This window comes from Panthera uncia, chromosome X (genome assembly GCF_023721935.1).
Source record: "Panthera uncia isolate 11264 chromosome X, Puncia_PCG_1.0, whole genome shotgun sequence".
Classification (NCBI taxonomy): domain Eukaryota; kingdom Metazoa; phylum Chordata; class Mammalia; order Carnivora; family Felidae; genus Panthera; species Panthera uncia.
This window is the reverse complement of record NC_064817.1, coordinates 77,415,141-77,440,158: the sequence shown is the minus strand read 5'-3', so window position 1 is coordinate 77,440,158 and position 25,018 is coordinate 77,415,141. Positions and strand designations below refer to the sequence as shown.

At 42.7% G+C, this 25,018-nt stretch overlaps 1 protein-coding gene across 2 annotated transcripts; it reads right to left on the bottom strand.

The window, feature by feature from the left end:
• On the bottom strand, window positions 1-23,263 carry SRPX2 (sushi repeat containing protein X-linked 2). Of its 2 annotated transcripts, XM_049644049.1 has the most exons (10): window positions 22,939-23,263; window positions 18,344-18,424; window positions 9,363-9,554; window positions 6,867-7,043; window positions 6,438-6,564; window positions 6,165-6,286; window positions 4,884-5,063; window positions 4,412-4,545; window positions 2,419-2,540; window positions 1-1,322 (listed from the first exon to the last, which is right to left on the bottom strand). In XM_049644049.1, exons 1-10 carry the CDS (start codon window positions 23,018-23,020, stop codon window positions 1,142-1,144), a joined length of 1,398 nt encoding a protein of 465 aa, XP_049500006.1. In that variant the 5' UTR covers window positions 23,021-23,263; the 3' UTR covers window positions 1-1,141. The 2 variants fall into 2 exon arrangements, with proteins under 2 accessions (XP_049500006.1, XP_049500005.1); XM_049644048.1 differs by lacking the exon at window positions 9,363-9,554 and having other exon boundaries at window positions 6-1,322; window positions 22,939-23,257.
• Between the last annotated feature and the right edge of the window lie 1,755 nt (window positions 23,264-25,018).

Genomic DNA, 25,018 nt, shown 5'->3' with positions numbered 1-25,018 from the left:
AAGGCTTGACTTTGTGCCGTGGTAGCTCCCACCTGCTCTGTGCTCATCTCTCTTTTTTTAAGCTTTATTTATTTATTTATTTATTTTGAGGGAGATAGAGGTCAGGGTAAGTTGGGGAGGGGCAGAGAGAGAGGGAGAGAGAGAGAGAATCCCAAGCAGGCTCCATACTGCCAGCACAGAGCCTGTTGCAGAGCTCAAACCCACGAAGCCATGGGATCATGACCTGAGCCAAAATCAAGAGTCATATGCTTAACCAACTGAGCCATCCAGGCGCCCCTGTGCTCATCTCTTAAAAGTGATTAGCTAAATAAGTTAATACATGAGGGTGACTCTCTTTTTTTTCCTTCTCCATTACTTAGTTTTACAGAGGCTTGCAGTGGTGGTTTTGAGGTTCTCTAGATCATGAGCTGGGGGCTTCCCTGAAGAAGGGACAGCACTGGTACCTTCTGCTATGACACTGGAGGCTCAGTAAAAAGAGATTGTTGCCCATGATCCAGCTGGAAGGGCCAGGACAAAAGATTCTGCTCTGGCCTGATTTTTCTTCCCAAGCTGCCTCCCATTGCAGCATTTTCCTTACTCTTAGATGAAGCAATGGTTAATGTGACATTTGTAACCCAAGTCCTAAAAGGGGAAATGACAAGTTCCAGAATGTTTTGAAGCTCCCACCACCTCCAATGATATAGTTAGCCTGTAGGGAAAATCCAGCTACACTTGCTTAAGTGTCCTGGTTGTTGTGATGGTGCTGCCCTCTGCTGTCACCTCAGGGTAGAGGAACCATTTAAAACACAGCCGTTTAGTGAATGAATTGAGAATTTACTTATCTGGAAGACTTTGGAGCGCTGTGCAGAGGCCCAGGTTAGGGAAAGAAGACTTTCACCCCAAGCCCGTTGCCCAGGGCCTGTCATCAGTCCCTGCCTAGCTTCTTATGCTCCTCAGGTGCTACTGAAAGCAGACATTTGCTTGGGGAAACTATTACACAGCCCTAAAAAGGGGCCTGGGAATGTCCCAGGATTGGTAAATCTCACCCACCTCAGAGTCCTGTCCTTAGAACTGTGGAAAACCATTTCTTCCTTTTATTAGGACCCAAGTTTCAGCTAAGAGAGCTTTTTTCCCTTGACCTCAATTATGCCCTGGCTGAAGTTCACTCGCATATGTCCCTTTGCTCCCGTCGTTGGGTCAGCTCCTGGTTGCTCAGTAGGTAGTCATCAATGAATGTGAAGATTTCCTCGGGGGTGACAGGTTCCATGTAGCGTTCCCGGTCAATTCCCTGCTTGTCAATCAACACCATGTTGAAGTAGGAGGGAGTGAGGCGCTGAAATTGCCTAGAGAGAGGAGCCCAGGAGGTGTGAGACCTTGTCTGGGCTTCATCGCACCAGGTTCTACTACCCTTTGACCTTTCACAGCTCTGCCTATGGACTAATTCCTTCCCTCCCTTGTCCTCATCCCCTCTACTACCTATCTCAAGCCTCTTTGTTTTTCTCTGCCCAGACCCTACTCTTGCTGTCCCTATGCATCTAACTCTGCTAAGCCATGTCTTCTTCCCCTCAGATGGAGCAACTTTATTGATAGCAGGCTAGGCTTCCCTCATAGGCTTCCTTCCTTAAGCAGGGTTATCACAGGTAGCTATGCAGGCTGCACAGAATACCTCCAGGGAGTACAAGTCATATGCACTATGATGTAACTAGTGTTTTCTAGAGTTAGGCTGGGCATAACGTGCACAAGCATATATGGCAGCCCTGAGGTTGATTAATATTATTACCTGGTCAACTCTTCTATCTGTACCTGCAAGTTTGTGGTCTCTTTCCTCTGCATGTTTCCCAGTTTCTCCCCTACCTGGGATTGAATCTTTCTGTCCTCGCTGAGACTGAGCCCTAAAGGCAGGTATTGTTTATGAACAGAGAGCAATGATGACTTTATTGGCACTGAGTGTATGTGGAGGCATTTGAGGGGTGGTAATGGATAGATAATGAGAAAAGTCAACTTCTACCACCTGCCACCCACTCTTTGTCCAGGGGCAGAGGGGTATGATTCAGATTTTAGTGCCTACAGATGCCTTTTGTTCCTTTGGAGACTGAAGACATATGAGGCCATGAGGCAACAGAATCAGAGGCTTCTCTGAGTCATATTTGAGTCTGTATCTCAGTCCTGGCTGTGCTTCAGAGTCACCTGAGGTACCTAATAAAAGCATAGTCCTGAGGTGGTTTGGGGTGGAGCCTGGTGATCTGTCTTTTATGCTCTCCCTCCACCCATTTGATTTTGATGTTCTACCACTCTCTAGTTTTACCTAATGTATCCCAAGTGTTCAAACATAAGGCATGCCTCAAGATAGTGTCTGCTGATTTCCCCCCAACCCTCTTGTTGCCAGTGTCCTGCCTAGGGTTGCTGCCCACCCCTTCCCTGTGGCCTCCGAGCCTGGACCTGAGCTCCTCGATTATGTTGGCTGACAGCTGTTGCTCCCGGATGCGCCCCACCTCCTGAGGTGTCTGCCCCACCAGTTCAATGATGGTCACGTGGCGCAGGTCCAGTCCACAGGTGGATTGCTGGGAGGGAAGAGAAGGTTTTATGGAATAGGCTCTCAGACTCAAACCTAAGGCTACTTAGCTGGTTCCTCCTGGGACCAGGCAGTGTGGGAAAGGAAGGACTTCTCCCCCAACCATCATACCATAGCATTTGACAACCTCTTTCATCTGTCATTCCTGAAGCATTTGTCCTAATAGTGTTTCTTTTATTCTAATGAAATGAACCAAACCTGTCACACCACGGGGAGTAGAAAGGTGAAATGTAATTGATAAATTTCAGGAACATAATCTCTCCTTGTTTGGTATTGCATTGGCTTTAAACTACATAGGTTCTTAACAGATGGCTATGGTGATATGATTATAATGGCTATCGTTTATTGAACACACATACCTAATGCTTTGTAAGAATAAGCTGATCCTTACAACATTCTAACAAGGTAGGTGGTATCATTCTTATTCTGTAGAGGAGAAAGTAATTTGCCCAAATTTGCACGACAATGAGATGCTGAGCCAAACTGAAGACTGATGCTGCCTGCCCTCGTGCATGCTCCTTACCACTAGGCAACATGGCCATGGCCTTTCCCTCAGTCTCCAAGATTTCTCCAAAGTAGTGCCAGTGCTCTTTTCATTGCCCTTTGTTGCCTTCCTCACACTGGGCAGGACACCTTGTAACCCTACCCTGCCTCTTCGTCCTACTTTGTCCTGCAGGATCGCCTCTTAGCCAGTTATGGAGAGTGAGGTTTAAAACAACATTGAACACTCCCTGGTGCCTGACCCCTTATTTAATCTGTGGGCTAATCCTCTAGTCCTGACCCTCAGAATCACTGTCCTTACTGACTGTTCCTGTTCTTGCTTTCTGTTCAAGCCGAAGTATTGCCTTTGCTCCTCCCCCTAGCCTCCATTTTCTTTGGATTGCTGGAGGAACAAGGTCCTTTTTGATCTAGACACTTAGGGTCATCCTTTTGATAGAGCTGCTGCCATCATGGGCCTCTGAATATTGACTTAGCAACTTCTAAGATTTAACCTTTAGAAATCTTCCTAAATAGCATTTTCCCTTACCTGGCTATCCAGTCTCTTGCAGTATCTCAGAGCCATTTCTCTTAGTCCTGTCAGTGCACCCTGCATTCTCTTCAAGAACCTTTTTATAAGACCCAGTGGGTATATGTGTTGTGTCTTATCAACTCCCCCCTCTTCCACAAGTGGACTCAGCCAGATAACTCTTAGTATGTTAAAAATTGTCATGCAACTATCTCATTTTATTTTGTAATATCACAACACTTTTCCTTCTCTTTTGCTACTATAGTGGTGAAGAGCACAGATCCTGGAGTTAGACTGCCTGGGTTCAATCCCAGCATGACTAATCATGGGCAAATCCCTTAACCTCTCTATGCCTCAGTTTCCTCACCTATGGAATGGGGATAGTAATCGTACTTACCTTATAAAGGTTGTTGTGAGAATTAAATGAATAGGTGTAAAGCATGCGCTTATATACCTAGTATTTAATAGCACTTATTATCTAAGTGTTAGTGCTATTACTCCTTGAAAACATAAACACAATTAATTCTCAACATTTACATTTGCTCACACCTGTCTTACCAGTCTCTCCAGAGTGCTTTGCCATGCTCCCTTGCCATCTTTCACCATGCCCCCTGCAAGTCACACCCACCATTCCTGTGCCCTCACTGCCTTTTCAGTAAAAACATAGCACTTTTTAAAATGTGCTAAATTTGTCTACAGTAAAACTGATCAAATGTTCCCCACAAAAAGTTTGAGGAAGTGGGGTTTGTGCTGCAGAAAAAGCAACTTTTTGATTTGAAAGAGGTAAGGCAGTAATGGGGTGGGGTTAGGGGGTATGTAAAGGAGCTAAGCACTCATTAGGGGGTGGGTCTCACCTGCAGCATAGAGATCTGCATTTTATAATATCTGTTGGAGGGGTCAGGAGCTGAGATGATAAGGAGCCGCTGTTTCTCAAAGAACTGATCCAGAAGGCCAGCAGCTGAGTTGACATTGACATTAATTTTCATAGCTAGGGCAAAAGCAGATGGTTAGTCAGAGTATGGCTTTTTTGTTACTCGTAATGCAGATAACAACACTGTGAGTTTCAGTCTTTCAAGTTAACCCTTTTTGGGTGTTTCTGCCTTTCCTTGGGGGAAATCCTGGAAGAACATTTGGACAGTTTGAATCCTTCTTGGGTAAGAGTATTGTATGGGGGAACATTAGCCCTTAAAATAAACACAGGTCAGAAACCCCCATTCCCACATCATACATCTTGCAATTGGACCATTGTGGCATACAATAAGGAAAGATACTGAAAAGAAGCCCTGATCAATATGTCCACTTTCCCCATCCCCTTGTTTCACTCACGAGCACAGATGGGTGGTGATCCTGACCACTGGCGGCTAGACTGGCAGACCCGGGAGGGGGTTCCTTGGCGTTCATAACCTCCATCACAGTGGTATTCACAGGTGGCACCATAGTTGTCCCCTGCTGAGGTGCAGGTGAGGTAGCCATGCTGTGGTGGTTTGAGAGTTGGGCAGCGTCTCACTGTCAGGGAGAATTTCAAATTAGGGGCTATGGTATCTCTTTTAAGGAAAACATGTTAAGAGGGTGCCCATGCTGTGTTTTCTAGACCAAGAGACCTAGGATGATCAGAATGAATGCTTTCTCTGTGTTTGCAGTGGCCAAGAGTGGAGCCAGATTTTTCCTCTTAAGGAATTCAATCTGAAATGCAGACAAAAGTGTTCATAAAATCTAGAAGTGCAGGGAGTATACATATTGTCATAAAAAAGCTATCAATCTCTAAAAAAATATGTTTGTTTTCAGATGTTGTGGATACCCTGTGCAAAGATGACTACCTTACAAAATTAATTTTAATATCAAAAATAAATTGGAGAAGACTTAAATATCCATTAGTGGTAGAATGTTAAGCAAATCAAAATATATTCTTAGAAGTAGATTATTATGTTGTCTTTCAAAATATTTCTGAAGAATTTTTAAAGAGTATGAGAAAATTACTTGTGTTGTAATAAAAATGAAAAAGAGTGATCTAAGATTGGATATAAGTATGATGTCAACTATATATTTTTTTTCAAAGTATATGTAGATAAAAGACTTGAAGGAAGATAGCAAAAGATTAACAATGATTGCCTCTGGATGACTGGGAAATGGATTTTTTTCCCTTTGTACATTTCTTTATTTCCAAAATGTTCAACAATGAGCATGAATTATCTTTATAATGGAAAAACCAAATCAACACAATACAACACAAAACAAAGAGGAAGAATCAGGCAGCCAACACTATCTATTTCAGCAGAAGTGAAAGACTGAGAATGAAAGTTGATTAGATTTGATAATTATAAGACTAAGAAAAGAAACAAATTTTATACAGAGTATCTTCATGAATTTTATCTAGATTTAGGAGAGTGAGAAAGTCTTGTTGGGGAGTCAGGGTTTCTGAAATATGTATACACCTGTAATGCAGCTTCTTGAATGACCCTGTTTAAGTGAACTTGTTTTTTTCCCTCTTCCAATATAAAAGAGGCATCTGCTTCAGGCCTACAGAGGAGAGGGTTCTGGTGGGCATGTAAAGGGTCAGGATAGAGCAGGAATAATGAGCAATGTAGAAATGGAAGACTTCTTTCTGACCTTGTACTTTCACAATGAACTTGCAGCTGGCCCGATTATAGGCTCGATCGTAGGCAGTGTAACGAATCACATGCTCTCCTTCGGGAAAGTGAGAGCCAGGCTCAGGGCCCCGAACTGTCACCCTGCATGGTACAGAGTAAGAGAGCCAATGAAGAACGAGACTCTTAGAATTGGGGTTTGAGACACATCATCACTGTGGCATCGGCCCGGGCAGTTCAGTGTGGGCAGAGCCTGAGAAACTGCTGGGAGGCATAAGGGGAATCCAATACTCACCTGGTGATAGTACCATCAGCAGAATCCTTCACCAACGGTGGGTCCCAATATACTCGGGCAGTCAGTTTCTCTGGCTCTGCCATCTTCTCACGTGAGTGGGGACAACGGATCTTGGGGGGATCTATGTCTGTCAAGGTCAGAAATCAAGTGCTGACTCATGGGCCCCGTACCTTCCCTTGAAGTAACCCATAGAAGCAGCACTACACTACTGGGTAGATAAAAGATGCAGACTCAGTTCAAGATGCTCAATGAAACTGGGGGAGGAAGCCCAGCTCCAGGGGGAAGTGATGACTTTGTTAAGCTTATGACCAGGGTGCCACCCTCATTGTGAGCAGGAATGTCTTCTGTGGTGAGAATTCCACATCCTTTGTGGATACAATGCTGGGGTGGTTCTTTGTAGCAGGACAACAGGGAGTGACCACCATTTACCTACACATACAGGCTCGCCTCCACTCCATCGCCCATCTTCCATGCAGATTCGGCTGTGGTCACCTTCCAGGTGGTAGCCACTGGAACAGCTGTAGTCACAGCGGGAGTCTAGAAGCACCCCATTTGTGCAGGTGTAAGTGCCACTAGTGATGAATGGCAGTGCGTGGCATCTCACCTCTAAGAGAGAACCAAGTGGCAAGCTCAATGGCCTGTGGACTATCTGCAGGTGATGCCTCAGCATCTAGCACAGGAAGAACCATATCAGAGACAGCAGAAAAAACAAACAGAAAACCTTACCCCAAACTGTCCTTATATTCTTGTGCCTAATTGCCTTTTAATTTTCATATTATAAAGCACAGCAGTGCCCTTGGAGGTGGGGGGAGTCTTAAAGAAGTAAATTACTTGTGCAAGTGCATGGACTTCAGAATCACACTCAAGTTTGGATCCCAGCTCCACTTCTTACTAGCTCTGTGACCTGAGCAAATTACCTCATCTCTCTGAGTCTCACTGTTTTCATCAGTAAAATGTGGATATTTCATAGGATTGTTGTGCAGATTAAAAGACATAATGCATATAAGCCTCTGGACTCATTTAGGGCCTCAGCAGCTCCTTTCATATCTTGTTCCTAAAATCCTACATGCCCTTTAGCAAATTCAAAGCTTCCTTTTGAGTATAATTTTTGTGTTAACCACCTCACCCCTCAGCTGAGGCTCACTTTCATGTGGAAGCAGGCTTGTCTTATATCTGGGTGAGAATACAAGTCAGACCAGTGCCTGGACGTCCAGACTCGATGGTATTTGATTAAAGAGGCATCCATGGGCTTTAGAAGTGGAGACTGCTTCCATGAATTGATTGTGACCCTGATTGTGAGCTTGTCAAAGTCTGGTTTGAGATGCCTGATACTCAAGAGAAATAGGCAAGTTATACTTTTGGCTATCTAAGTTCTAGCCTTGCATATGTTCAATTATTGGAGCTTTGAATAAAGATTCTATATAAACTATGTTCATTTGGCTTCTTGGCTAAACCAGACTTGAAGAGGAGTGCCTTTTATATTTTCTAATATCCTTTATTTAAAGACCTATAAAAAATGACTTCCTTGAAATCAGGGCCAAGAAAAAAGGGTTCTCTTTTCAGATGAATTTGTTTTCTTAGTATTATATGACTGAAAATGATCCAAGGTGTTTGCCCTTTTATGTCTTATGAGGAAGGACAAAGACAGATTCAGTATTCAAACATTGTAATTACCCCATTTTAAGCACCTGGAAATATGTATCTCTCCATTCTTTTAACTGATTTTATGTTCATTTATAGACATATTATTTTATTTTATTTTTGTTTAATTTTTTAAAAATGTTTATTTTTGAGAGAGAGAGAGTATGCGCAGGTCAGGTGCAGAGAGAGAGAGAGAGAGAGAGAGAGAGAGAGAGAGAGAGAATCCGAAGCAGGCTCCAGGTTCCGAGCTGTCAGCACAGAACCCAACCCGGGGCTCGAACTCATGGACTGGGAGAAAATGTCCTGAGCAGAAGTCGGATGCTTAACCGACTGAGCCACCCAGGTGCCCCTAGACATATTATTTTAATTTTGTAATCCCAATTCAAATTAATTTTGGAAATGATGGCATCTAAGTCCTAAAGCAAATTACTTACAATCACCTAGAGGGGTGTGGTGGCTTCTTTCTTTGTGGCTATCAAGCTTCCCCTTTCCTCCACAGCATCTTCTCTGACCAATCCCATCTGTCTTAGATGCTCATTGCTGTGTGTCCACTCACACGGCATTCATGTGCACACATTTGTGTTTCTATCCCATTAGTCTTATAAGCAGCTTGGGGGTAATTGAGGAATTGAGTGAGCTCATGAAGAGACCAATTCAGCGCCCCCTCCCCTCCAACATGGGTATCCTACAAATGGCATTCAGCAAAGGACATATGGACAGGCAAAGCTCAGCTACTAAAAGTGAGTAGGCTGTAGAGCTTGAATAAGAGGCAGGGATTTGGGAGCTGCGGGGGACATGATTTAGAATGTGTGTATTAGTATTCCCACATTCTAGTTTTAGGGATTCTTCTGGACTTTCAGAAGAAAACGAAGAACAGCAGATGTCTTGTGCCTTCACTGCCAAGGCCCTCTATGCCAGGAAATATAGCAGTTGGCCATGACTGGGAAAGAGTATGAGACCACACACATCCTTAAGAACTCGAGAGAAAAGCCCAGGTTTGCATTAGGCCCCACGTCCAAACTTTATATGTATTCCTGGGCCTGCTGAACCAGAAGGACTTGTTGTTACATAAATGCCCATATTGCTTGGGCAATAACCACAGGAAGGGAAAATGAGCTAGAATGTTAGGATGTGGATAGGTCCTGCAGGACACCTGTGGAAAATCCTCAATTTAAACTTGACAGAGGGCATAGTAACACCTCTGGACATATACCCTCAAGTAGTTGACTGGCTGGCTGGCCTCTCTCACATACACTTGTCAGTATATGCACACACACCACTTACGCCTGCAGTAGGCAGTTCCAGACCAACGGCGGTTTGGCAGACATTGCACCGACCTTCGTCCGATCAGTCGAAAGCCCCGATCGCAGGAGAGCTCACAACGAGTACCCAGGGTGCTGTGATAATTTCCTCCCCTCGGTGAGTAGCATGTGGCTTCTCCATCCTGGATATTTAATGTATAACACCATCGGGGGACTGTAGCAATAGAGGAAAAGTAAGCTAGAGGTACAGTAATCAAGACAGTGTAGTATTGGTGAAAGGACAGCACATAGATCAGTGGATCAGAATAGAGAGCCCATAAATCGACCCATACAAGTAGGTCTGTCAAAATGATTTTTGACAAGGGCACCAAGGCAATTCAATGGAAGAAAGCTTTTGAACTAAACAGTTCAAAACTTTTGAACAAATGGTGCTGGAGTAATCAAACTTCCATAGGCAAATGAAACAACACAAAACAAAACTTCTGCCTAAGTGTCATAACTTATACAAAAATTAACTTAAAATGGATCATGGACTTAAATGTAAAAAATTAAATTATAGGGGTGCCTGGGTGGCTCAGTCAATCATCTGTCTTTGACTCAGGTCATGATCTCACAGTTCATGAGTTCAAGCCCCATGTCGGGCTCTGTGCTGACAGCTCAGAGCCTGGAGCCTGCCTTGGATTCTGTGTCACCCCCTCTCTCTGCCCTTCCCCAGTTCATTCTCTCTCTCTCTCTGTCAAAAATCACTAAACTTTAAAAAATGAAATAAAATTATAATACTTTTAGAAAAAAAAAAACAGGAGAAAATCTCTGGGATCTAGAACTAGGCAAAGAGGTCTTAGACATGACCAAAAGCTCAATTCATAAAAGAAAAAAAAATCACAAAATTTAACCTTGTCAAAATTTAAAAAGTTTGTTCCATGAAAAACACTGTAATAGACAAGACAAATCACAAACTGGGAGAAAATATTTGCAAACCACACATCTGACAAAGGAGTAGTATTTAGAATATATAAAGAACTCTCAAAACTCAACAGTAGAAAAGGAAAGAATCCTGTTAGAACATGGGCAAAAGACACGAACAAACATGTCACTGAAAAGGATATACGGATAGCAAATTAAGTACATGAAAAGATGTTCAGCATCATTAGAAATCATTAGTCATTAAAGAAATGCAAATTAAAACCACAGCGAGATACCATTATACACCCATTAGGGTGTCTAAACTTAAAAAAAAAAAAAAAACCTGGTAATATCAAGTGTTGGTGAGGATGGAGAGAAATTGGGACTCTCACACATTGCAGGGTGAAATACAAAATGATACTGCCACTTTGGAAAATATTTTGGTAGTTTCTTATAAAGGTAAACACACACTTGCTGTGCAACTCTGCAGTTCCACTTTACGTATTTACCCAAGTGAACAGAAAACCTGTGTTCATACAAAACGCTGTACGCAAATGTTTAAAGTATCTCAATTCACAATTACCAAAATGTGGAAACAGCTCAAACGTCCTGTGGGTGAATGGTTAAACTTACTGTGGTTTATCCATACAGAAGAAAGAAGCACCGACAACATGCAACAACATGGATGGATTTCCGATGCAGTTTGTGACCTGGAAGAAGGCAGACTCACAAGTCTGCATACTGTAGGAGTCCATTTATATGACATTCTGAATTAGGCAAAAATACAGGGACAGATGAATGGTTGCCAGAGATCAGGAGTAAGGTTGGGGATAATTTTAAAGGGGCAGCTCTAGGCAAATTTTTGAGGTGATGGAACTGTGGTGGTGGTTACCTGACTATATGCATTTGTCAAAACTCATAGAACTGTACACCAAAAGAGTGAATTTTATAGTATGTGAATTTATTTTTTAAATTTTGCAATGTTTGTTTATTTTTGAGAGAGAGTGAGAGACAGAGTGTGAGTGGGGGAGGGGCAGAGAGAGGGAGACACAGAATCCTAAGCAGGCTCCAGGCTCCAAGCTGTCAGCACAGAGCCCCATGCAGGGCTCGACCTCAAGAACCACCAGATCATGACCTGAGCTGAAGTCAGACGCTTAACCTACAAAGCCACCCAGGAGCCCCGCAAATTTATTTTTTAAGTTTATTTTATTTTATTTTTTGAAAGAGAGAGAGAAAGAGAGAGAAAGAGAGAGAAAGAGAGAGAGAGAGAGAGAGAGAGAGAGAATAGGTGGGGGAGGGGCAGAAAGAAAGGGAGAGACAGAGAATCCCAAGCAAGCCCGGCACTGTCAGTGCAGAACCCGATGCAGGGCTTGAACTCACCAACCGTGAGATCATGACGTGAGTCGAAGTCAGATGCTTAACTGACTGAGCCACCCAGGTGCCCCTACAGTATGCAAATTTAAAATGACTTAAAAAAAATTAACACAAAGATATAAGCTAGAGAGGGGAAGGGATTGCGATAACCAAAGAAGGCTGCTTAGGAATAAAAGTCAGATCCCAGTTCAGTACTGAGCACAAAAGGTAATAGAGCCATTAAATTATAAAGACATCAGAAAGATGCCTCATTGGCTACACAAAACAAATGACTCTTCAGTGGCTTCAGATTTTAAAGGAGCACATATAAACAGGCAAAGGTCCACATGCCCAAGGATGCATACATAGGATGACCCAGAACTGTTAGCCTGGGGCTGGAAAGGCTAAAGCCCCATAAAAGCTCATTCAGCTCCCAAATCCTAAAAGACAAAAAAGGGAGGGCTTTAAAAAAAAAACACATCAGGAGCTAAAGGAACAAAGAAAGGCTAGGAACCTCTGCCTGAGGGCAGCTGGAGAATGAAGACAGATGATAGTGGGAAAACTATCCTTTAAGCAACAATATGCTTGTGGCTTCCCTTGTTAGTTTTGAGCCTGCATCTGTGATACACGACTGCCATCTGGGGACAACAGCTCCAAATTACAGAAAGTCTCTGAAGCACTATAGTTGCAGAGCTGTTGATTATATGTCACAACACAATGACTTTACATGGGAGGCTGGGACCCCAACAAGCACTCCCATTCTATTGCTCACCCATATTCTGTCAAGGAAAATACACATCAGATTGGAATGAATGGAACAAACAAGCATAGCACAGGGAAATATAAAGCTCAGGCAGTAGGAGAGGGCCTAGTTATTGCAAATAAGGTCAAATTTGCTGGCCCCGAGGAATCGTGGCACAAAGCAAACACATTGGAAGGCTGGTAAAAAGCAAAAACACTATTCTGATTTTCTTTTTTCCCCAGCTTTATTAAGGTACAATCGATAAATAAAACTGTATATATTTAAGGTGTACAACGTGATGTTTTAATATACATATACATTGTGAAATGATTACTGAAATCAAGTTAATTCATACAACCATAATTTCACATAGTTACCATTTTTTTTTTGTAGTAACCACACTTACGATGTAGTCTCCTAGAAAATTTCAAGTATGTAACACAGTATTATCAACTATGGTCACTATGTTTTATATTAGATCCCCAGAAGGAAGAAAGCAGCCTCTGGGAACTACAGCCTGATGAGGCTGACAGCACTGATAGCAAAGGGTTCTAGAATATTTAAACATAGGCTAATGAGCAGTTAGAAAGAGAAGCGGTTATCTCCAGGTGCCCTCAAGAACAATTCCAGAATGACCTCATTTCCTTTTTGGTCACCAGACTGGTCCTTTATGGTCACCAGACTGGTAGAGCAAGGTAAATGGTGGGTACACTATATGGAAGTGAGGCATGTGACAATACCTTTCAGGCCATTGATGTGGATTAGGTGAAGACATACAGGAGAGGTGACAGTACAGTTGTGGAGATTTAGAACTGGTTGAACAACTGTACCTAAAGAATGCTGATGGGAAACTGAAACTAAGAATGTGGCAAAATATTGCTTGGCAAAAATGTCTAGTAGGAAATGTGTTAGTCATTTTCTTTTCTTTTCTTTTCTTTTCTTTTCTTTCTTTTCTTTTCTTTTCTTTTTTAAATTTGAGATAGAGAGAGCATGAGAAGGAGAGAGGGCAGAGAGAGAGAGAGAGAGAGAGAGAGAGAGAATCTTAAGCAGTCTCTATGTTCAGCATGGAGCCTGATTCGGGGCTCGATCCCACAACCCTGCGATCATGAAGTGAACCAAAATCAAGAGTTGGACACTCAACTGACTGAGCCGCCCAGTTGTCCCTAAAGCCCATATTTTTTCTGATCACAATATCTTCCACTGCAGTATGTTAGGCTGCCATTTTGAAGCATAAATTTACATTCTTAAATAGGTAATATAACCACACGATTCAAGACACAAAAAGTATAAAAAGTTACACAGGAAAAAGTCTCCCTCCCACCCCTACTCCCTTATCTACCCCCATTTAGTACCCCCATAAAGAACCACTGTTAACTGTTTTTTAAGCATATAAAGCAAATCTTGCTATAGATTATTTTTACCTTCTTCTTTTAACACATAGAGTAATATATTATGCCCGTTGTTCTCACCAATGCTTTAAAAAATAAACACCATGTGTTTTAGAGATCTTTCCATATTACTACATAGCAAGCATGCAATTTATTTAAATGAAATAACATTTATAAAATGCATAGCACAATGATTGGCACATAGTATGTGTTTGTCCAGGGTGAAATTGCTGGAAGGTAGAGGGGCTGGGACTTGTAACTCAGACCCGTGACCTCTTCTCTGTGCAGCTATCCACCTGTCTCTTTTGGGGATTATAAGAAAACAAAGTGCTGGCAACAGAGTTGAAATGGCCTTGTCTGTGATTATTTTCGGATAACCCAGGCAGAGTTACCAGTTATCTCAGGGCTGAAGCAATATGCTGGGAAAGCAGTGCCCCCAGAGGATTTAAGGCATACCTCAGAGAAGGGCTTCTGACTCCAAGCCAGGAGTCAGGTTAAGGGAATGAAATAACGTTCAAGATTAGTGAAAATGGTACCAAACTACATGGTCAGGTTGCTCTAAAATAATGATCTGGTTTTTACCAGTTATCTCTTTTAATCTTTTTTCTTTTAATGACAGATTACATTTCTTAAAAATTTTTGATGTTTATTTATGAAAGAGGGAGAGAGAGCATGAGCAGGGGAAGCACAGAGAGAGAGGGGGAAAGAGGATCCAAAGTGGGCTCTATGCTGACAGCAGAGAGCCCAAGAGCCCAATATGGGGCTCAAACCCACCAACCGTGAGATCATGACCTAAGCCAAAGTCAGACGCTTAACCCACTGAACCACCCAGACACCCCACGAAAGGTTACATTTTTGATGAAAGAGATGGAATGACCATGGCTTTGGAGTCAGACAGAGGGACCTGGTTTTAAATTCCTGTTCTGCCACCTCTGAGCTCTGCAACTCTCTAAATTTACCTTCTCTGAGCTAAGTTTCCTCATCTGTAAAATGGGGATAATAGACCAATTTCATGGGGATGTTCTGAGAATCATCTGAAATTGCATGTGTAAAATATATCTATCCCTGGGAATGATATTCCCTAAATCAGTGTCTGGGTTTGAGCCACCAGCTCATTTGGTGTCAAGAAACAACACGCTGCTGCCATCTGGAGACACCATCCCCAAATTACAGAAAGTCTCAAGCACTACAATTGGAGAGCTGTTGTGAAAACACAAAAAGACCTTACAGGAGAGGCTCGGATCTCAGGTTGTACTTTCCCAGTCACCCACTCCCCACTCAACACTGATAACCCCACTCAATTAGTTTTGTGTCCGGAGACCAAATTCCTAAACAGAGCCATGACACATGACCCCAAGGCCAAAGGCCACCATGTGGCTGACATTTTTCTAAGGGGCTTTATGACATTTAAAAATAACCAATGAGTCAGGTTAATATTAATCATAGGGCTACTGGACCCCCCTGAAACCACTTTTCTGCATCTGTTACTTTTTCCTATCCACTTCTTCCATTTACAGTTTTCTGCAATCTGAGTTCTGCTCCCAGGATGTCAACGACCCAGTAAACGTTTCTTGAGCACTACTTTTGACATAGTTCTGGGGGGGTATCACACATGGCTCCTTCTGTTAAACAGGTGACTATTTTGTTGAGGGCAATAAGAAGTAAACCAAAGGGCAATACCTAATGAATGCCAAATGAGCAGTCCACATAATAAAAGTTTATTTCAGAAGAGGGACATAGTAGATACTCAATAAATATTTATTGAATAAATGGAAGGGAATGAGGGAATGAATGAGGAAAAGCTCAGTGTGCACTAAAGCAGTCAGGGAACAGAGTAGAATTCTACTAATCTGGCTGAAGCATAGATTTCATGTGGGGATAAGGGGTAATGAGTTGTTAGCCTGGGCAGCTGAACTGAGGCCAAATTCTGTTCGAAATGGTCACATTGGGCTACTAGGTGTGGGGAAAGGAGAAGCATGAATCAAAGAATCCAGTTAGGGGGCAACTGTCATTATCCATGTGTGAGGTAATAAAAGTTTTGACCCCATGGAGTAATAAAGAAATGACAGTTCTCGGTGAATGGCTGGTGAGAGGTGATGAAGAAAAGAGGCTATTAAAAATGCCATTGATGGAGAAAGAGGAGCACTCTTGCACTGTCAGTGTGAATGCAAACTGGTGTAGCCACTCTGGAAAACAGTATGAAGGTTCCTCAAAAGTCCAAAATAGAACTACCTTGTAATCCAGCAATTGCACTACTAAGTATTTACCCAAAGTATACAAAAATACTGATATGAAGATACACATATTAAACACTGATTTGAAGATACACAGTCTTTCTCTGACTGACTTATCTCACTTAGCATAGTATACTCTAGCTCCATCCATGTCATTCCAAATGGCAAGATTTCATTCTTTCTTATGGCTAATATCCCATTGTGTATATATATACACCACATCTTATTTATCCATTCATCAGTTGATGGACATTTGGGCTCTTTCCATGATTTGGCTATTGTTGATAATGCTGCTATAAACATACTTAAATGCCATGGAGCCCAAATGGTGGTAAGAAGAGAGGGGCTTTCACATTGCTGCTGAGAGACTAGAGAGATTGAAGTTCAAGAAAGGGCCATATGATTGATGCATTGGGAGAGAATTGTGATCTTCAGGGAATGTTGTTTCAGCATGTAGATTTGTGGGTGAATGGGAAACAGACTGTAGGGAGTTTAGGAGTTAGTGGGTGCTTAGGCAGAGAGGCAGTGGGTGTGGACTCTTTGGCAGCAACAAGATAGGTAGAAGGTAGGTAGAAAGAAGCATAGAGAAACACCAAATCTGATCATTTCTCTATTGAAATTATTCTCTCAAAAGTCACCATTTACCTTCTTCTTGCCAAATATAATGTTTGCAATACCCTCAATTTTTCTCTGCAATATTTGACACAGTAGATTTCTCATTCTTCCTCCTTCCCAAAACTCTCTTCTCATGTGGCTTCTGTGACATGATATATAGTACCTTGATCTCCTTCTACATGGCTTATTTCTGTCCCTTTTTCCCTTGTTGGATTCTCTTCTTCTACTCACATCTGTATATGGTTTCTTTTTTTTATTTTTTAAAAATTTATTTTTACTAAAAATTTTTTAACATTTATTTTTATTTTTGAGAGAGAGACAGAACATGAGCAGGAGAGGGGTAGCAAGAGAGGAAGACACAGAATCTGAAGCAGGCTCCAGGCTCTGAGCTGTCAGCACAGATCCCGATGCAGGGCTTGAACTCACTAAATGTGAGTCAGATGCTTAACCGACTGAGCCACCCAGGCTCCCCATGGGGTTGATCCTTGCTCTCTATTTCTTTGCCATACCCTCAATCATCTTTAATCAACATTACTGTAGCTGATTAGTGGAGCGTCTCCCTGACCCAGGCTCTACCTTTCCTGACCCCCTACTTCTGTAGACAATAACAAGGGTGATATGGTGAAATTATCATTACCATGCCATCCCTTGTGGGAAGACATATGATGGCTCCTTATAACTCCTAGCACAACAGCTAAACTCCTCTACATGCCTTGTAAAGCATAGAAACAAAGAATCTTAGAAATGGAAGAGATACTAGATATTGCCTGGTCTAACTTCCTTTCTGTATTTTTAAAAATGTTTACTTAATTTTGAGAGAGAGAGACTGAGAGAGAGAGAGAGAGAGAGAGAGAGAGAGATGAGGACACAAAATCCAAAGCAGGCTCCAGGCTCTGAGCTGTCAGCACAGAGGTTGACACAGGGCTCGAACTCATGAACTGTGAGATCATGACCTGAGCCAAAGTCAGAGCAGACCTGCCCAAATGACTGAGCTACCCAGGTGCCTCTCTAACTTCCTTTCTAATGCAGGAGTCCCTATTCGACATTCTTCACAGAGAGTCCTCCTGCCTTTCCTAAGAATGGTCCCTAGATTATGGAGCCTTTCCTAATTTTGTCTTACTCTTTATATTCAACTTTATTTTTCTCCTACTCCCTCCACATCCCATCTCCTCCAATCAGGCTGGTTTATTCTTACATCCTTCCTCTAACAGCTTTGTTCTTGTCTCTATATCTGTGGCCAAATGCTTTGCTAAACACCCTCGCCTCCCTTCTCCAGTTCTCAAAATCCACCCATCACTCAAGGCCTAATATATGTCATCTTTCATGATCCCTGCCCTGACTTCTTTTTATTTAACTCCTATTGCATTTACTGCTACCCCACAGATACACACTAACTTGCTCTGCATGTGTTAATTTTATTGCCCTCTCACCCATTCCCACCCCCAGCAGACTGTAAGCTCTTTGAGGGGGACAAAACCCTATCTTAGATTTTGTATCATCCACAGGCCTACCCTGCATGGGATTAGGTGTACAGCAGGTATTCAGTCAATACTTAATGATTAATAATAGATGGGTAACCTTAGTACTAGACAGAAAAGGTCTCATACAGCAAGTTGTGACCAAGTTCATGATTGGAAATCACAGCCCCTGATTCCCTGAGCTGCAGTTTTGGCACATATGAGCCAAGCTGGAGGAGGATGCTTCAGGGAAGATCTAGGCCTTAGGCCAGAAAAGACCCTTTCTGGGCCTGAGAAGCAGGGAGGCTTACCTCGGTAGTCTAGGGCTGGGGCCTGTGGGACCTCTTCAGCATATACTTCATTGTAGCTTTCATCTGGGTAGTAGCCTGAACCTGCAATGAGGAAGATAATACCAAGATGATATATTAATTTCTTAAGTGCTTCCCAACATTTCCTCCTATCCAACCTGGTCCCTTCTTGAGGACATGGCATTCCATGGCTAGGGAGTCAGGTGGATATTTAGTGTGGAAAGTTCTACCTTGTAAAGCAGCAGAACTATTATACATAAATCTCAACATCTCAGGTGATAGAAGGTGAGCTCATGATCATGGGTGGAGGTGGGGGTGACTTACTGGTAGCACAAGAAGCTTCCATTCAAAAGAAAAAAATGAACTTTTTGACTATCCATCAATCCCACCAATCTAGACTATAACTGACCCATTTCCTTGATGCAATGTGCAAGGTTTTGGTGAGATATGGATAATGACTAAGCTCTGAGGATGGACTGTTGTCTCAGGTAGGAGTTAAAAATAGAGTCTGAGTAATGGCTTTGCCACTAGTGACAGGACTGCTCATGGTCCTCAGAGAGAAAAAATTCCTCAGGCCCCCACTAACCCACAGGGCACCACCCTTTTGCCACTTGGTTGCCATTGCTAGGGGTGGCATGCCAAGGCAGAGGGAGGGTTCAAAAGGAAGAAGAAATGAGTGTAGTTTCATGTCCTGAGCAGTTTGTCCTGGTTTGCAGGAAAAGGAAGGCAGAGTCCTTTGGGGAAATTTCCTGTTCCTCTAATCATCAGGAGCTTTAGCAGGGAGCTGCTGAGCTAGGAGAACATTCCCAATCCATCCCCATTCGGTTAAGTGGCCCAGTTCCTAGTGGAGGCAAATCTGTGGCTGTCTGGGAGACTAAACAGTGTATTCCACCAGACTGCGGGAAATCAATCATGAATACAAACTAATTGGAATATAACTTAGTCCTTTCTGGCGTGAAGTTTCTGGAAGTTCTCTTTCCAGCCTCTCTGAGCCCTAATGTATGCACAGGAATAGAACAGCCAGCCATGCTGGAGTCAGAAAACAATTCCTCATTTCCAGGAGATGGTGTGCTTTCAGGACAGGGCTGGGGTTTAGTGCTGGAGGCCTTTGGCCTGTGTAAACACTCAGACCACAAGCTCATCTGCCTCCTCTTTGGGAAGAGGCACAGCCCCCCCCCCCCAACCCCAGCACTAAAGGGTGGAGCAAAGGGCTAGATGATGGAGCTCTTCCATTACCCACAAGCCCAGACTGGGGGTTGGGGGAGTGTTGGGAAACCATTCCATCTTAATGAACAAGGGAATGAATCAAATTGAAAGTTTGCCTTATGAAATCATGTCTTCATTGGTTTGCCCTCATTCCAGAGGAAAGAGTTCATTTTTTCCTTTCCCTTTACTTTTTTCTGTTTTCCCAATTCAGTTATTTTCTTGGCTTTCCTTTAGTTCTCCTTAGGCCTCCTCTCCCTTGTTTTCTCTCTTCCCACATGGGAGGGTTCTTTGTGGGGCACAGAATTCTTGTCAGCTGTTTCAGTTTAGTATTAGCCTCAGAGCCTTATAGCTTCTGTAAACAGGAGGCCAGATGTGTGTGATTCCCTAAAGGATTAGTCCCAGCATGCTTGTTCCAGAGCTTGCTTGTGAAGAAATGCCCAGCAGGTTGAAAGCCCCTGTTTACCAGAAGAGCAAGCAGGAGTGTCAGAAGCCTATGGCTGGAGAGCAATAACAACAACAGCGGCAGTAGCAGCAGCATGACTAACATCACTGAGCACATATTTGTCCTCTTTTCAGCCCATTACATATGTTATCTTCTTAAGTCACCCTAACATCTCAGTGAGGTAGACACTCTTATTGTTCTCTGATATACAAATGAAGAAACAGGCTCAAAGGAGTTAAGGGAGTAGCCCAATTTCTCCCACCTTGGAAGGAGCAGAATAGGTATTCCAGCCCAGGGTGCTTTGACCCCTTGATACCAAACTCAGATACACCACTAAAGATGGTAGTAGGAGAAAGCTTTGGACGATATCCAACAGAGATAAAAATCCAAAATGTTTCTTGCCATCCATCTTTTTAACTCTGTGTGTGGGATAAAAGGCCAAAATGCAATTTCTATCATTCTAGAATTACAGGGGATGTGGGAAAGCCGAAGGGAAGACTCAGTCAGATAATTACAGTCTCCAGCAGGGTGCAGAGATAGCTGGACTGGTGCCAAGTTTGCATTGTGGTGGGAATGGGTTTAGGCCACCTTACCACTTTAAACCTTTCCATGTCCCTCTCTTTGCCTGGGTTCGGGTATTTTATTTTGCAAATATTACGATACTGAGATGAGATATAAGAAAATAGAGGGACACCCTCCCCACATTTTTCTATCTGCTTGCCCCTTCTCAGCACGGAGGATGGGAGGTTTGTGCCACATTCCTCGGTTCTTTTACATCAATCAGTGGTCTGTTACTGGGTCCCTCCAAATTCCATAGTACAGTCAGACCCTCAAAGCACTGTCCTTCACAAAGGTATGGTTGGAAATGTAACTGATAGTTGAGAACTATTTTAAGATATACACTAATGCGTGGCTTATGGTAACAAATATGGTCTGACTTCCTGAACTGCACAGATGTGTCAATCCACACTTTTTAACCCACTGTTCACTTTATTAATATTCTTAGCCCTTCCCAACACCTGCTGATTATTCCTGGATCCTTTTCCTGATTAGCCCTCAATCCACACTTGGTTGCTTTCCTTATGCCATTCCCATTTGAGGACAAAGCTATAGCCATGAATAAACAATGTTGGATGCACGAGGAATGGTCAACAAATATTTGTTGAATGAATGAATGAACATATGAATAGAGCAAGCTCAGACAGCTGAGCTAGTGATGTAGGGTAGGATTATTAAAAAATTTCTGAATTTCTCTCAGCATGTAGCCTTCCAAGAACAGAAGGCAGAATGAAGGCTGTCAGAGACCTCACCAACCTGGGATCCCCAGAAGGAGCCTGGTGATTCTTGTGGAAGTGAACAGTGGCACCCTTGAAAATGGCCCTTTGAAAGCTTCAAATGAGTCTAAGTTTTTTGTTTAAAAAAAAAAAAACTGGTCTCTCCTCAAGACTCCAATAGTTTGGGCTTCCACTCTAGAAAAGGTAAAGGCCCTTGTACTCCATGAGGTTTCTTTTTTTTTTTTTTAAGTTTATTTATTTATTTTTGAGAGAGAGAGAGAGCAGTAGTGCGAGGGGCAGAGAGAGAGAAGGAGAGAGAATCTGAAGAAGGCTCTGCACCAGAGCCTGATATGGGGCTCGAACCCACAAACCATGGATCATGACCTGAGCCGAAGTCAGATGCTTAACCGACTGAGCCACAGAGGTATCCCCTCCATTAGGTTTCTTACAGGGGTTCGAAACTAGGCTTTGAGCCATCTAATTTCCACTCCTTAGTCCTCTGGTCTTTGGATGGATTTTGGTGTTATATACTTGAATTGGCTAGGGGGAGGTTGGGAATGACAGCTGCATATATTATCTTCTGGAGACTTGGGGTTCCTTTAACCCCAAACAGTGTGTACTCTGCCAAGGGCTTGACTTGAATTTCTTCTTCTCAATGTCAGCCCTTGTGCTTCACCCCCTACAAAGCCAGGTTAAGCCAAAGAGGAGAAGAAGTTTGCATATTTGTTTAAAAGCTTGATGCAGCTGTTCCAGACAAACAGAGCTACTGCCAAAGGCCTCCACCAGGAGCTAAGGGCATGTGGAAAATTTTAGCTGCAATGTCTGTGGCTGTGATGGAAGCAGTTTGTTATTTACTCATCTCTGTATATTTTCCTAACTCTATTGGTTGGGTCTAACTCTTTCTTCTACTCCTCCCAGCCCCCATGATGGTAGATACTGCAGGCCGCAGATTATTCTTAGCACTTGGAATGCCAGATGGGCCCCATCAAAAACCTCTTTCTGCCACCTCATTATCCTTCCTTCATTTCTCTCCCTCCCTCTTTCCTTCTCCTCACTGAGTCTGTTCTCTTCAGCTCCCTATGTCTCCATAGGTAAAGGATGAAACATTTAGGAATCCAGAAATCTCCATCTCTTCTGAAGTAAAAAACAAGCCAGAAGAGACTGGGGAATTCCTGTTTAAGAGATTGTGATCTGTATTGTCATTAACATCTTTGGCAGAAAGGGGCTATAAAAATCTCATCCTATAAGTAAGGTCTAGGGGAGAGAGAGGGAGGGAGAGACTGAGACACACACACACACACAAACACACACACACCACACCACACATACACACACACACACACACACACACACACACACCAGATGAGAGAGAGAAACAGAAAGAGAGAGAGAAAGGGAGGGAGAGATGAAGCTGAGTGCTGAGCAGGTGAGACAATGGCCTCAAAAGTCATGTTGTACAACCCTCTCATTTTTGTGCTGATGCAGCCTGTTTTCAAATATCTCTTATTTGCCTCAAAAGCCTCCCTTGGTAGCCTGTTGGAATGTTTAACCATCTTTGTTGGTGCAAATAGTTTTTCTTTATTTGTCTCTTATTTCAGTCTAACTCTCCCTTCTCTAATATTTAGTCTAGGTCTTGCCTTCCATGGAAATAATGGGCAACAGATCCTAAAACTTACCTGCATACCATGGTGCTGTCACTGCTGGAGTGAAGAAGAGCAGGATAGATAGAGCTCCTCTTTGGGTTAGTTGACCAGCCATCCTTAAAAGAAGTCGGGCTGAGAGGAAGTTAGGGAGACAAGAATAGAGATATGTGGCCAGAAGTACCAGGGGGAAAAAATATCTTTCATAAATCAGCCATCAATGAACTTCCAAAAGTGAGAAGAAGCAGAAATGCGGATCTGTGAGGAAGAAGAGAAATTTTTAGATTATTGAATGCCTGTTATATTGTGTCCTCTGTAAGGACCTTCCACTTTATAGAATAGCAAGGCTCTATTTGTTATTTCTGATCTCTTTTCCTCCCAGGAGGAGGATGACATAAAACAATCAATTCTCAATTAACCATGGTGAGATCAGATGCAAATGTTTCATTGTCCAAATTATAGACAAGGACATGGAGGAACCAAAATCAGGAAGGGGCCAACATAAAGTCATATAGAACCAAGAGGGCATCCTGCAATGTAAAAGCTGCCAGTTGATGGTTTCATCTGTTTAAGTAGCATTTCCTAACCACTAATCTGGGAAAGCATTAGCGTATATGGACTAAGAGCTTGAACTCTGGAGTTACACAGATCTGTATCCAATTCTGTCCATATTAGCTATGGGGTCTTGGAAAACTTTCTTAACTTCCCTGAGCCTCAGTTTCCTCATCTATAAAATGGGAATCATAATAGTATCTACCTTATACAATAGATTATTGCCTGGCACATAGGGAAGCAATCAATATATATTAGATATTATTATACCCCACTTTGTATTAGACAGGACTAGATGTTTCCTTTCTCTAGTCCCTCAGACATTAACTATGGCCTGGATCTTTTCTTAGCTTTGGGTTTTGAGACTTAGTGGTTTGGTAGTGGCTTTTGGCTTTTAAGTCCAGCCTAACCTTCTTGTTTTATTCTGCTGAGCTAGCAGGAAGTCTGTGATGTTGGGAAAAACCTATTGAGGGACATGAGGAGAGGGTGAGCAAGCTTCAATTGCCTTCTCACTTCCTGTCCTGTCTTCACAATGGGATGAGAGTTTTGAGGTTCCCAGTAGGCAAATAATTCATCCAAAACAGTATTAAAACTTGCTGCTTATTGGTATAAACTGGTCACTGCACTTTTCAGCAAGCACCCATTCACCCACATGATATCAATGAAATGCCATGCTCAGGGGAGGAGTCAGTTCCAGAAATGGAGAAACAAAAGATGGCAGATTCTGGCCAGAGTCCCTAAGGGATGTGAAAAGTCCAAGAATGGCAAAAATTCATTTTCCACTTCAATTCAGATTTTGTTCAGACACTGGCAAGGAAGCAGAATAGAAAAAAAAAATTAGAACAAGCAAGGGAGGCAAGGAAAGTTGAAAGATGTGGGAAGGAAGCTAGAAAAAGAAAATCTGTTAGGGCTGAAGGAAAGAGATAAAAGCATAAAGAGGGAACAAAAGGACAAGAAAGGAAGGATTCAAGAGAGATCCAGGAAAATGAACAGCTAAATAAACTAATCACTGACCTCTCCCACATATGCAGTCTCAATCCAGTTCCTTGGTCCTGGAACACAAGCTTTCCTTTTCAACCCACTACTCTGCATCTGTGACTGCTTCCCTATCTCCTCCCTGATCGGAGACTGAAAACCTCACTCACCGGGAGTCAGCCACCCTCTGCTTCGGGCCAGGAAGGTAGTGGGAACCTGTATCTGCAGCCAGGTCATGGTTCAAATGGCAAGTAGCATATAATCCAGTTTCATAAAAGAACCCACCCCCCCCACAACCCATATTGTCCATGTCCTAGGTCTCATTACCTTTGATGATCGTGAAATGAGGTAGTATAATGTAGAGGGGTTCGGCAGCAGATCTTACTTACCTGTTTTATATTTTTTTGTGCTCTCTTTCTCCTTCTTTTTCTCCTTCCTCTGTGCTCCTCTCATCAGTCGGAAAAACTTCTACTTTACCATTCCTAGAACGAGTGGCTCTTGGTCCGTCCAGGCCTCTGGGATTCTGTTAACACTGCCCAGATATTAGGACATCCACATCTGCCAAAAGTTTCCTTAAAGCTGTATTATC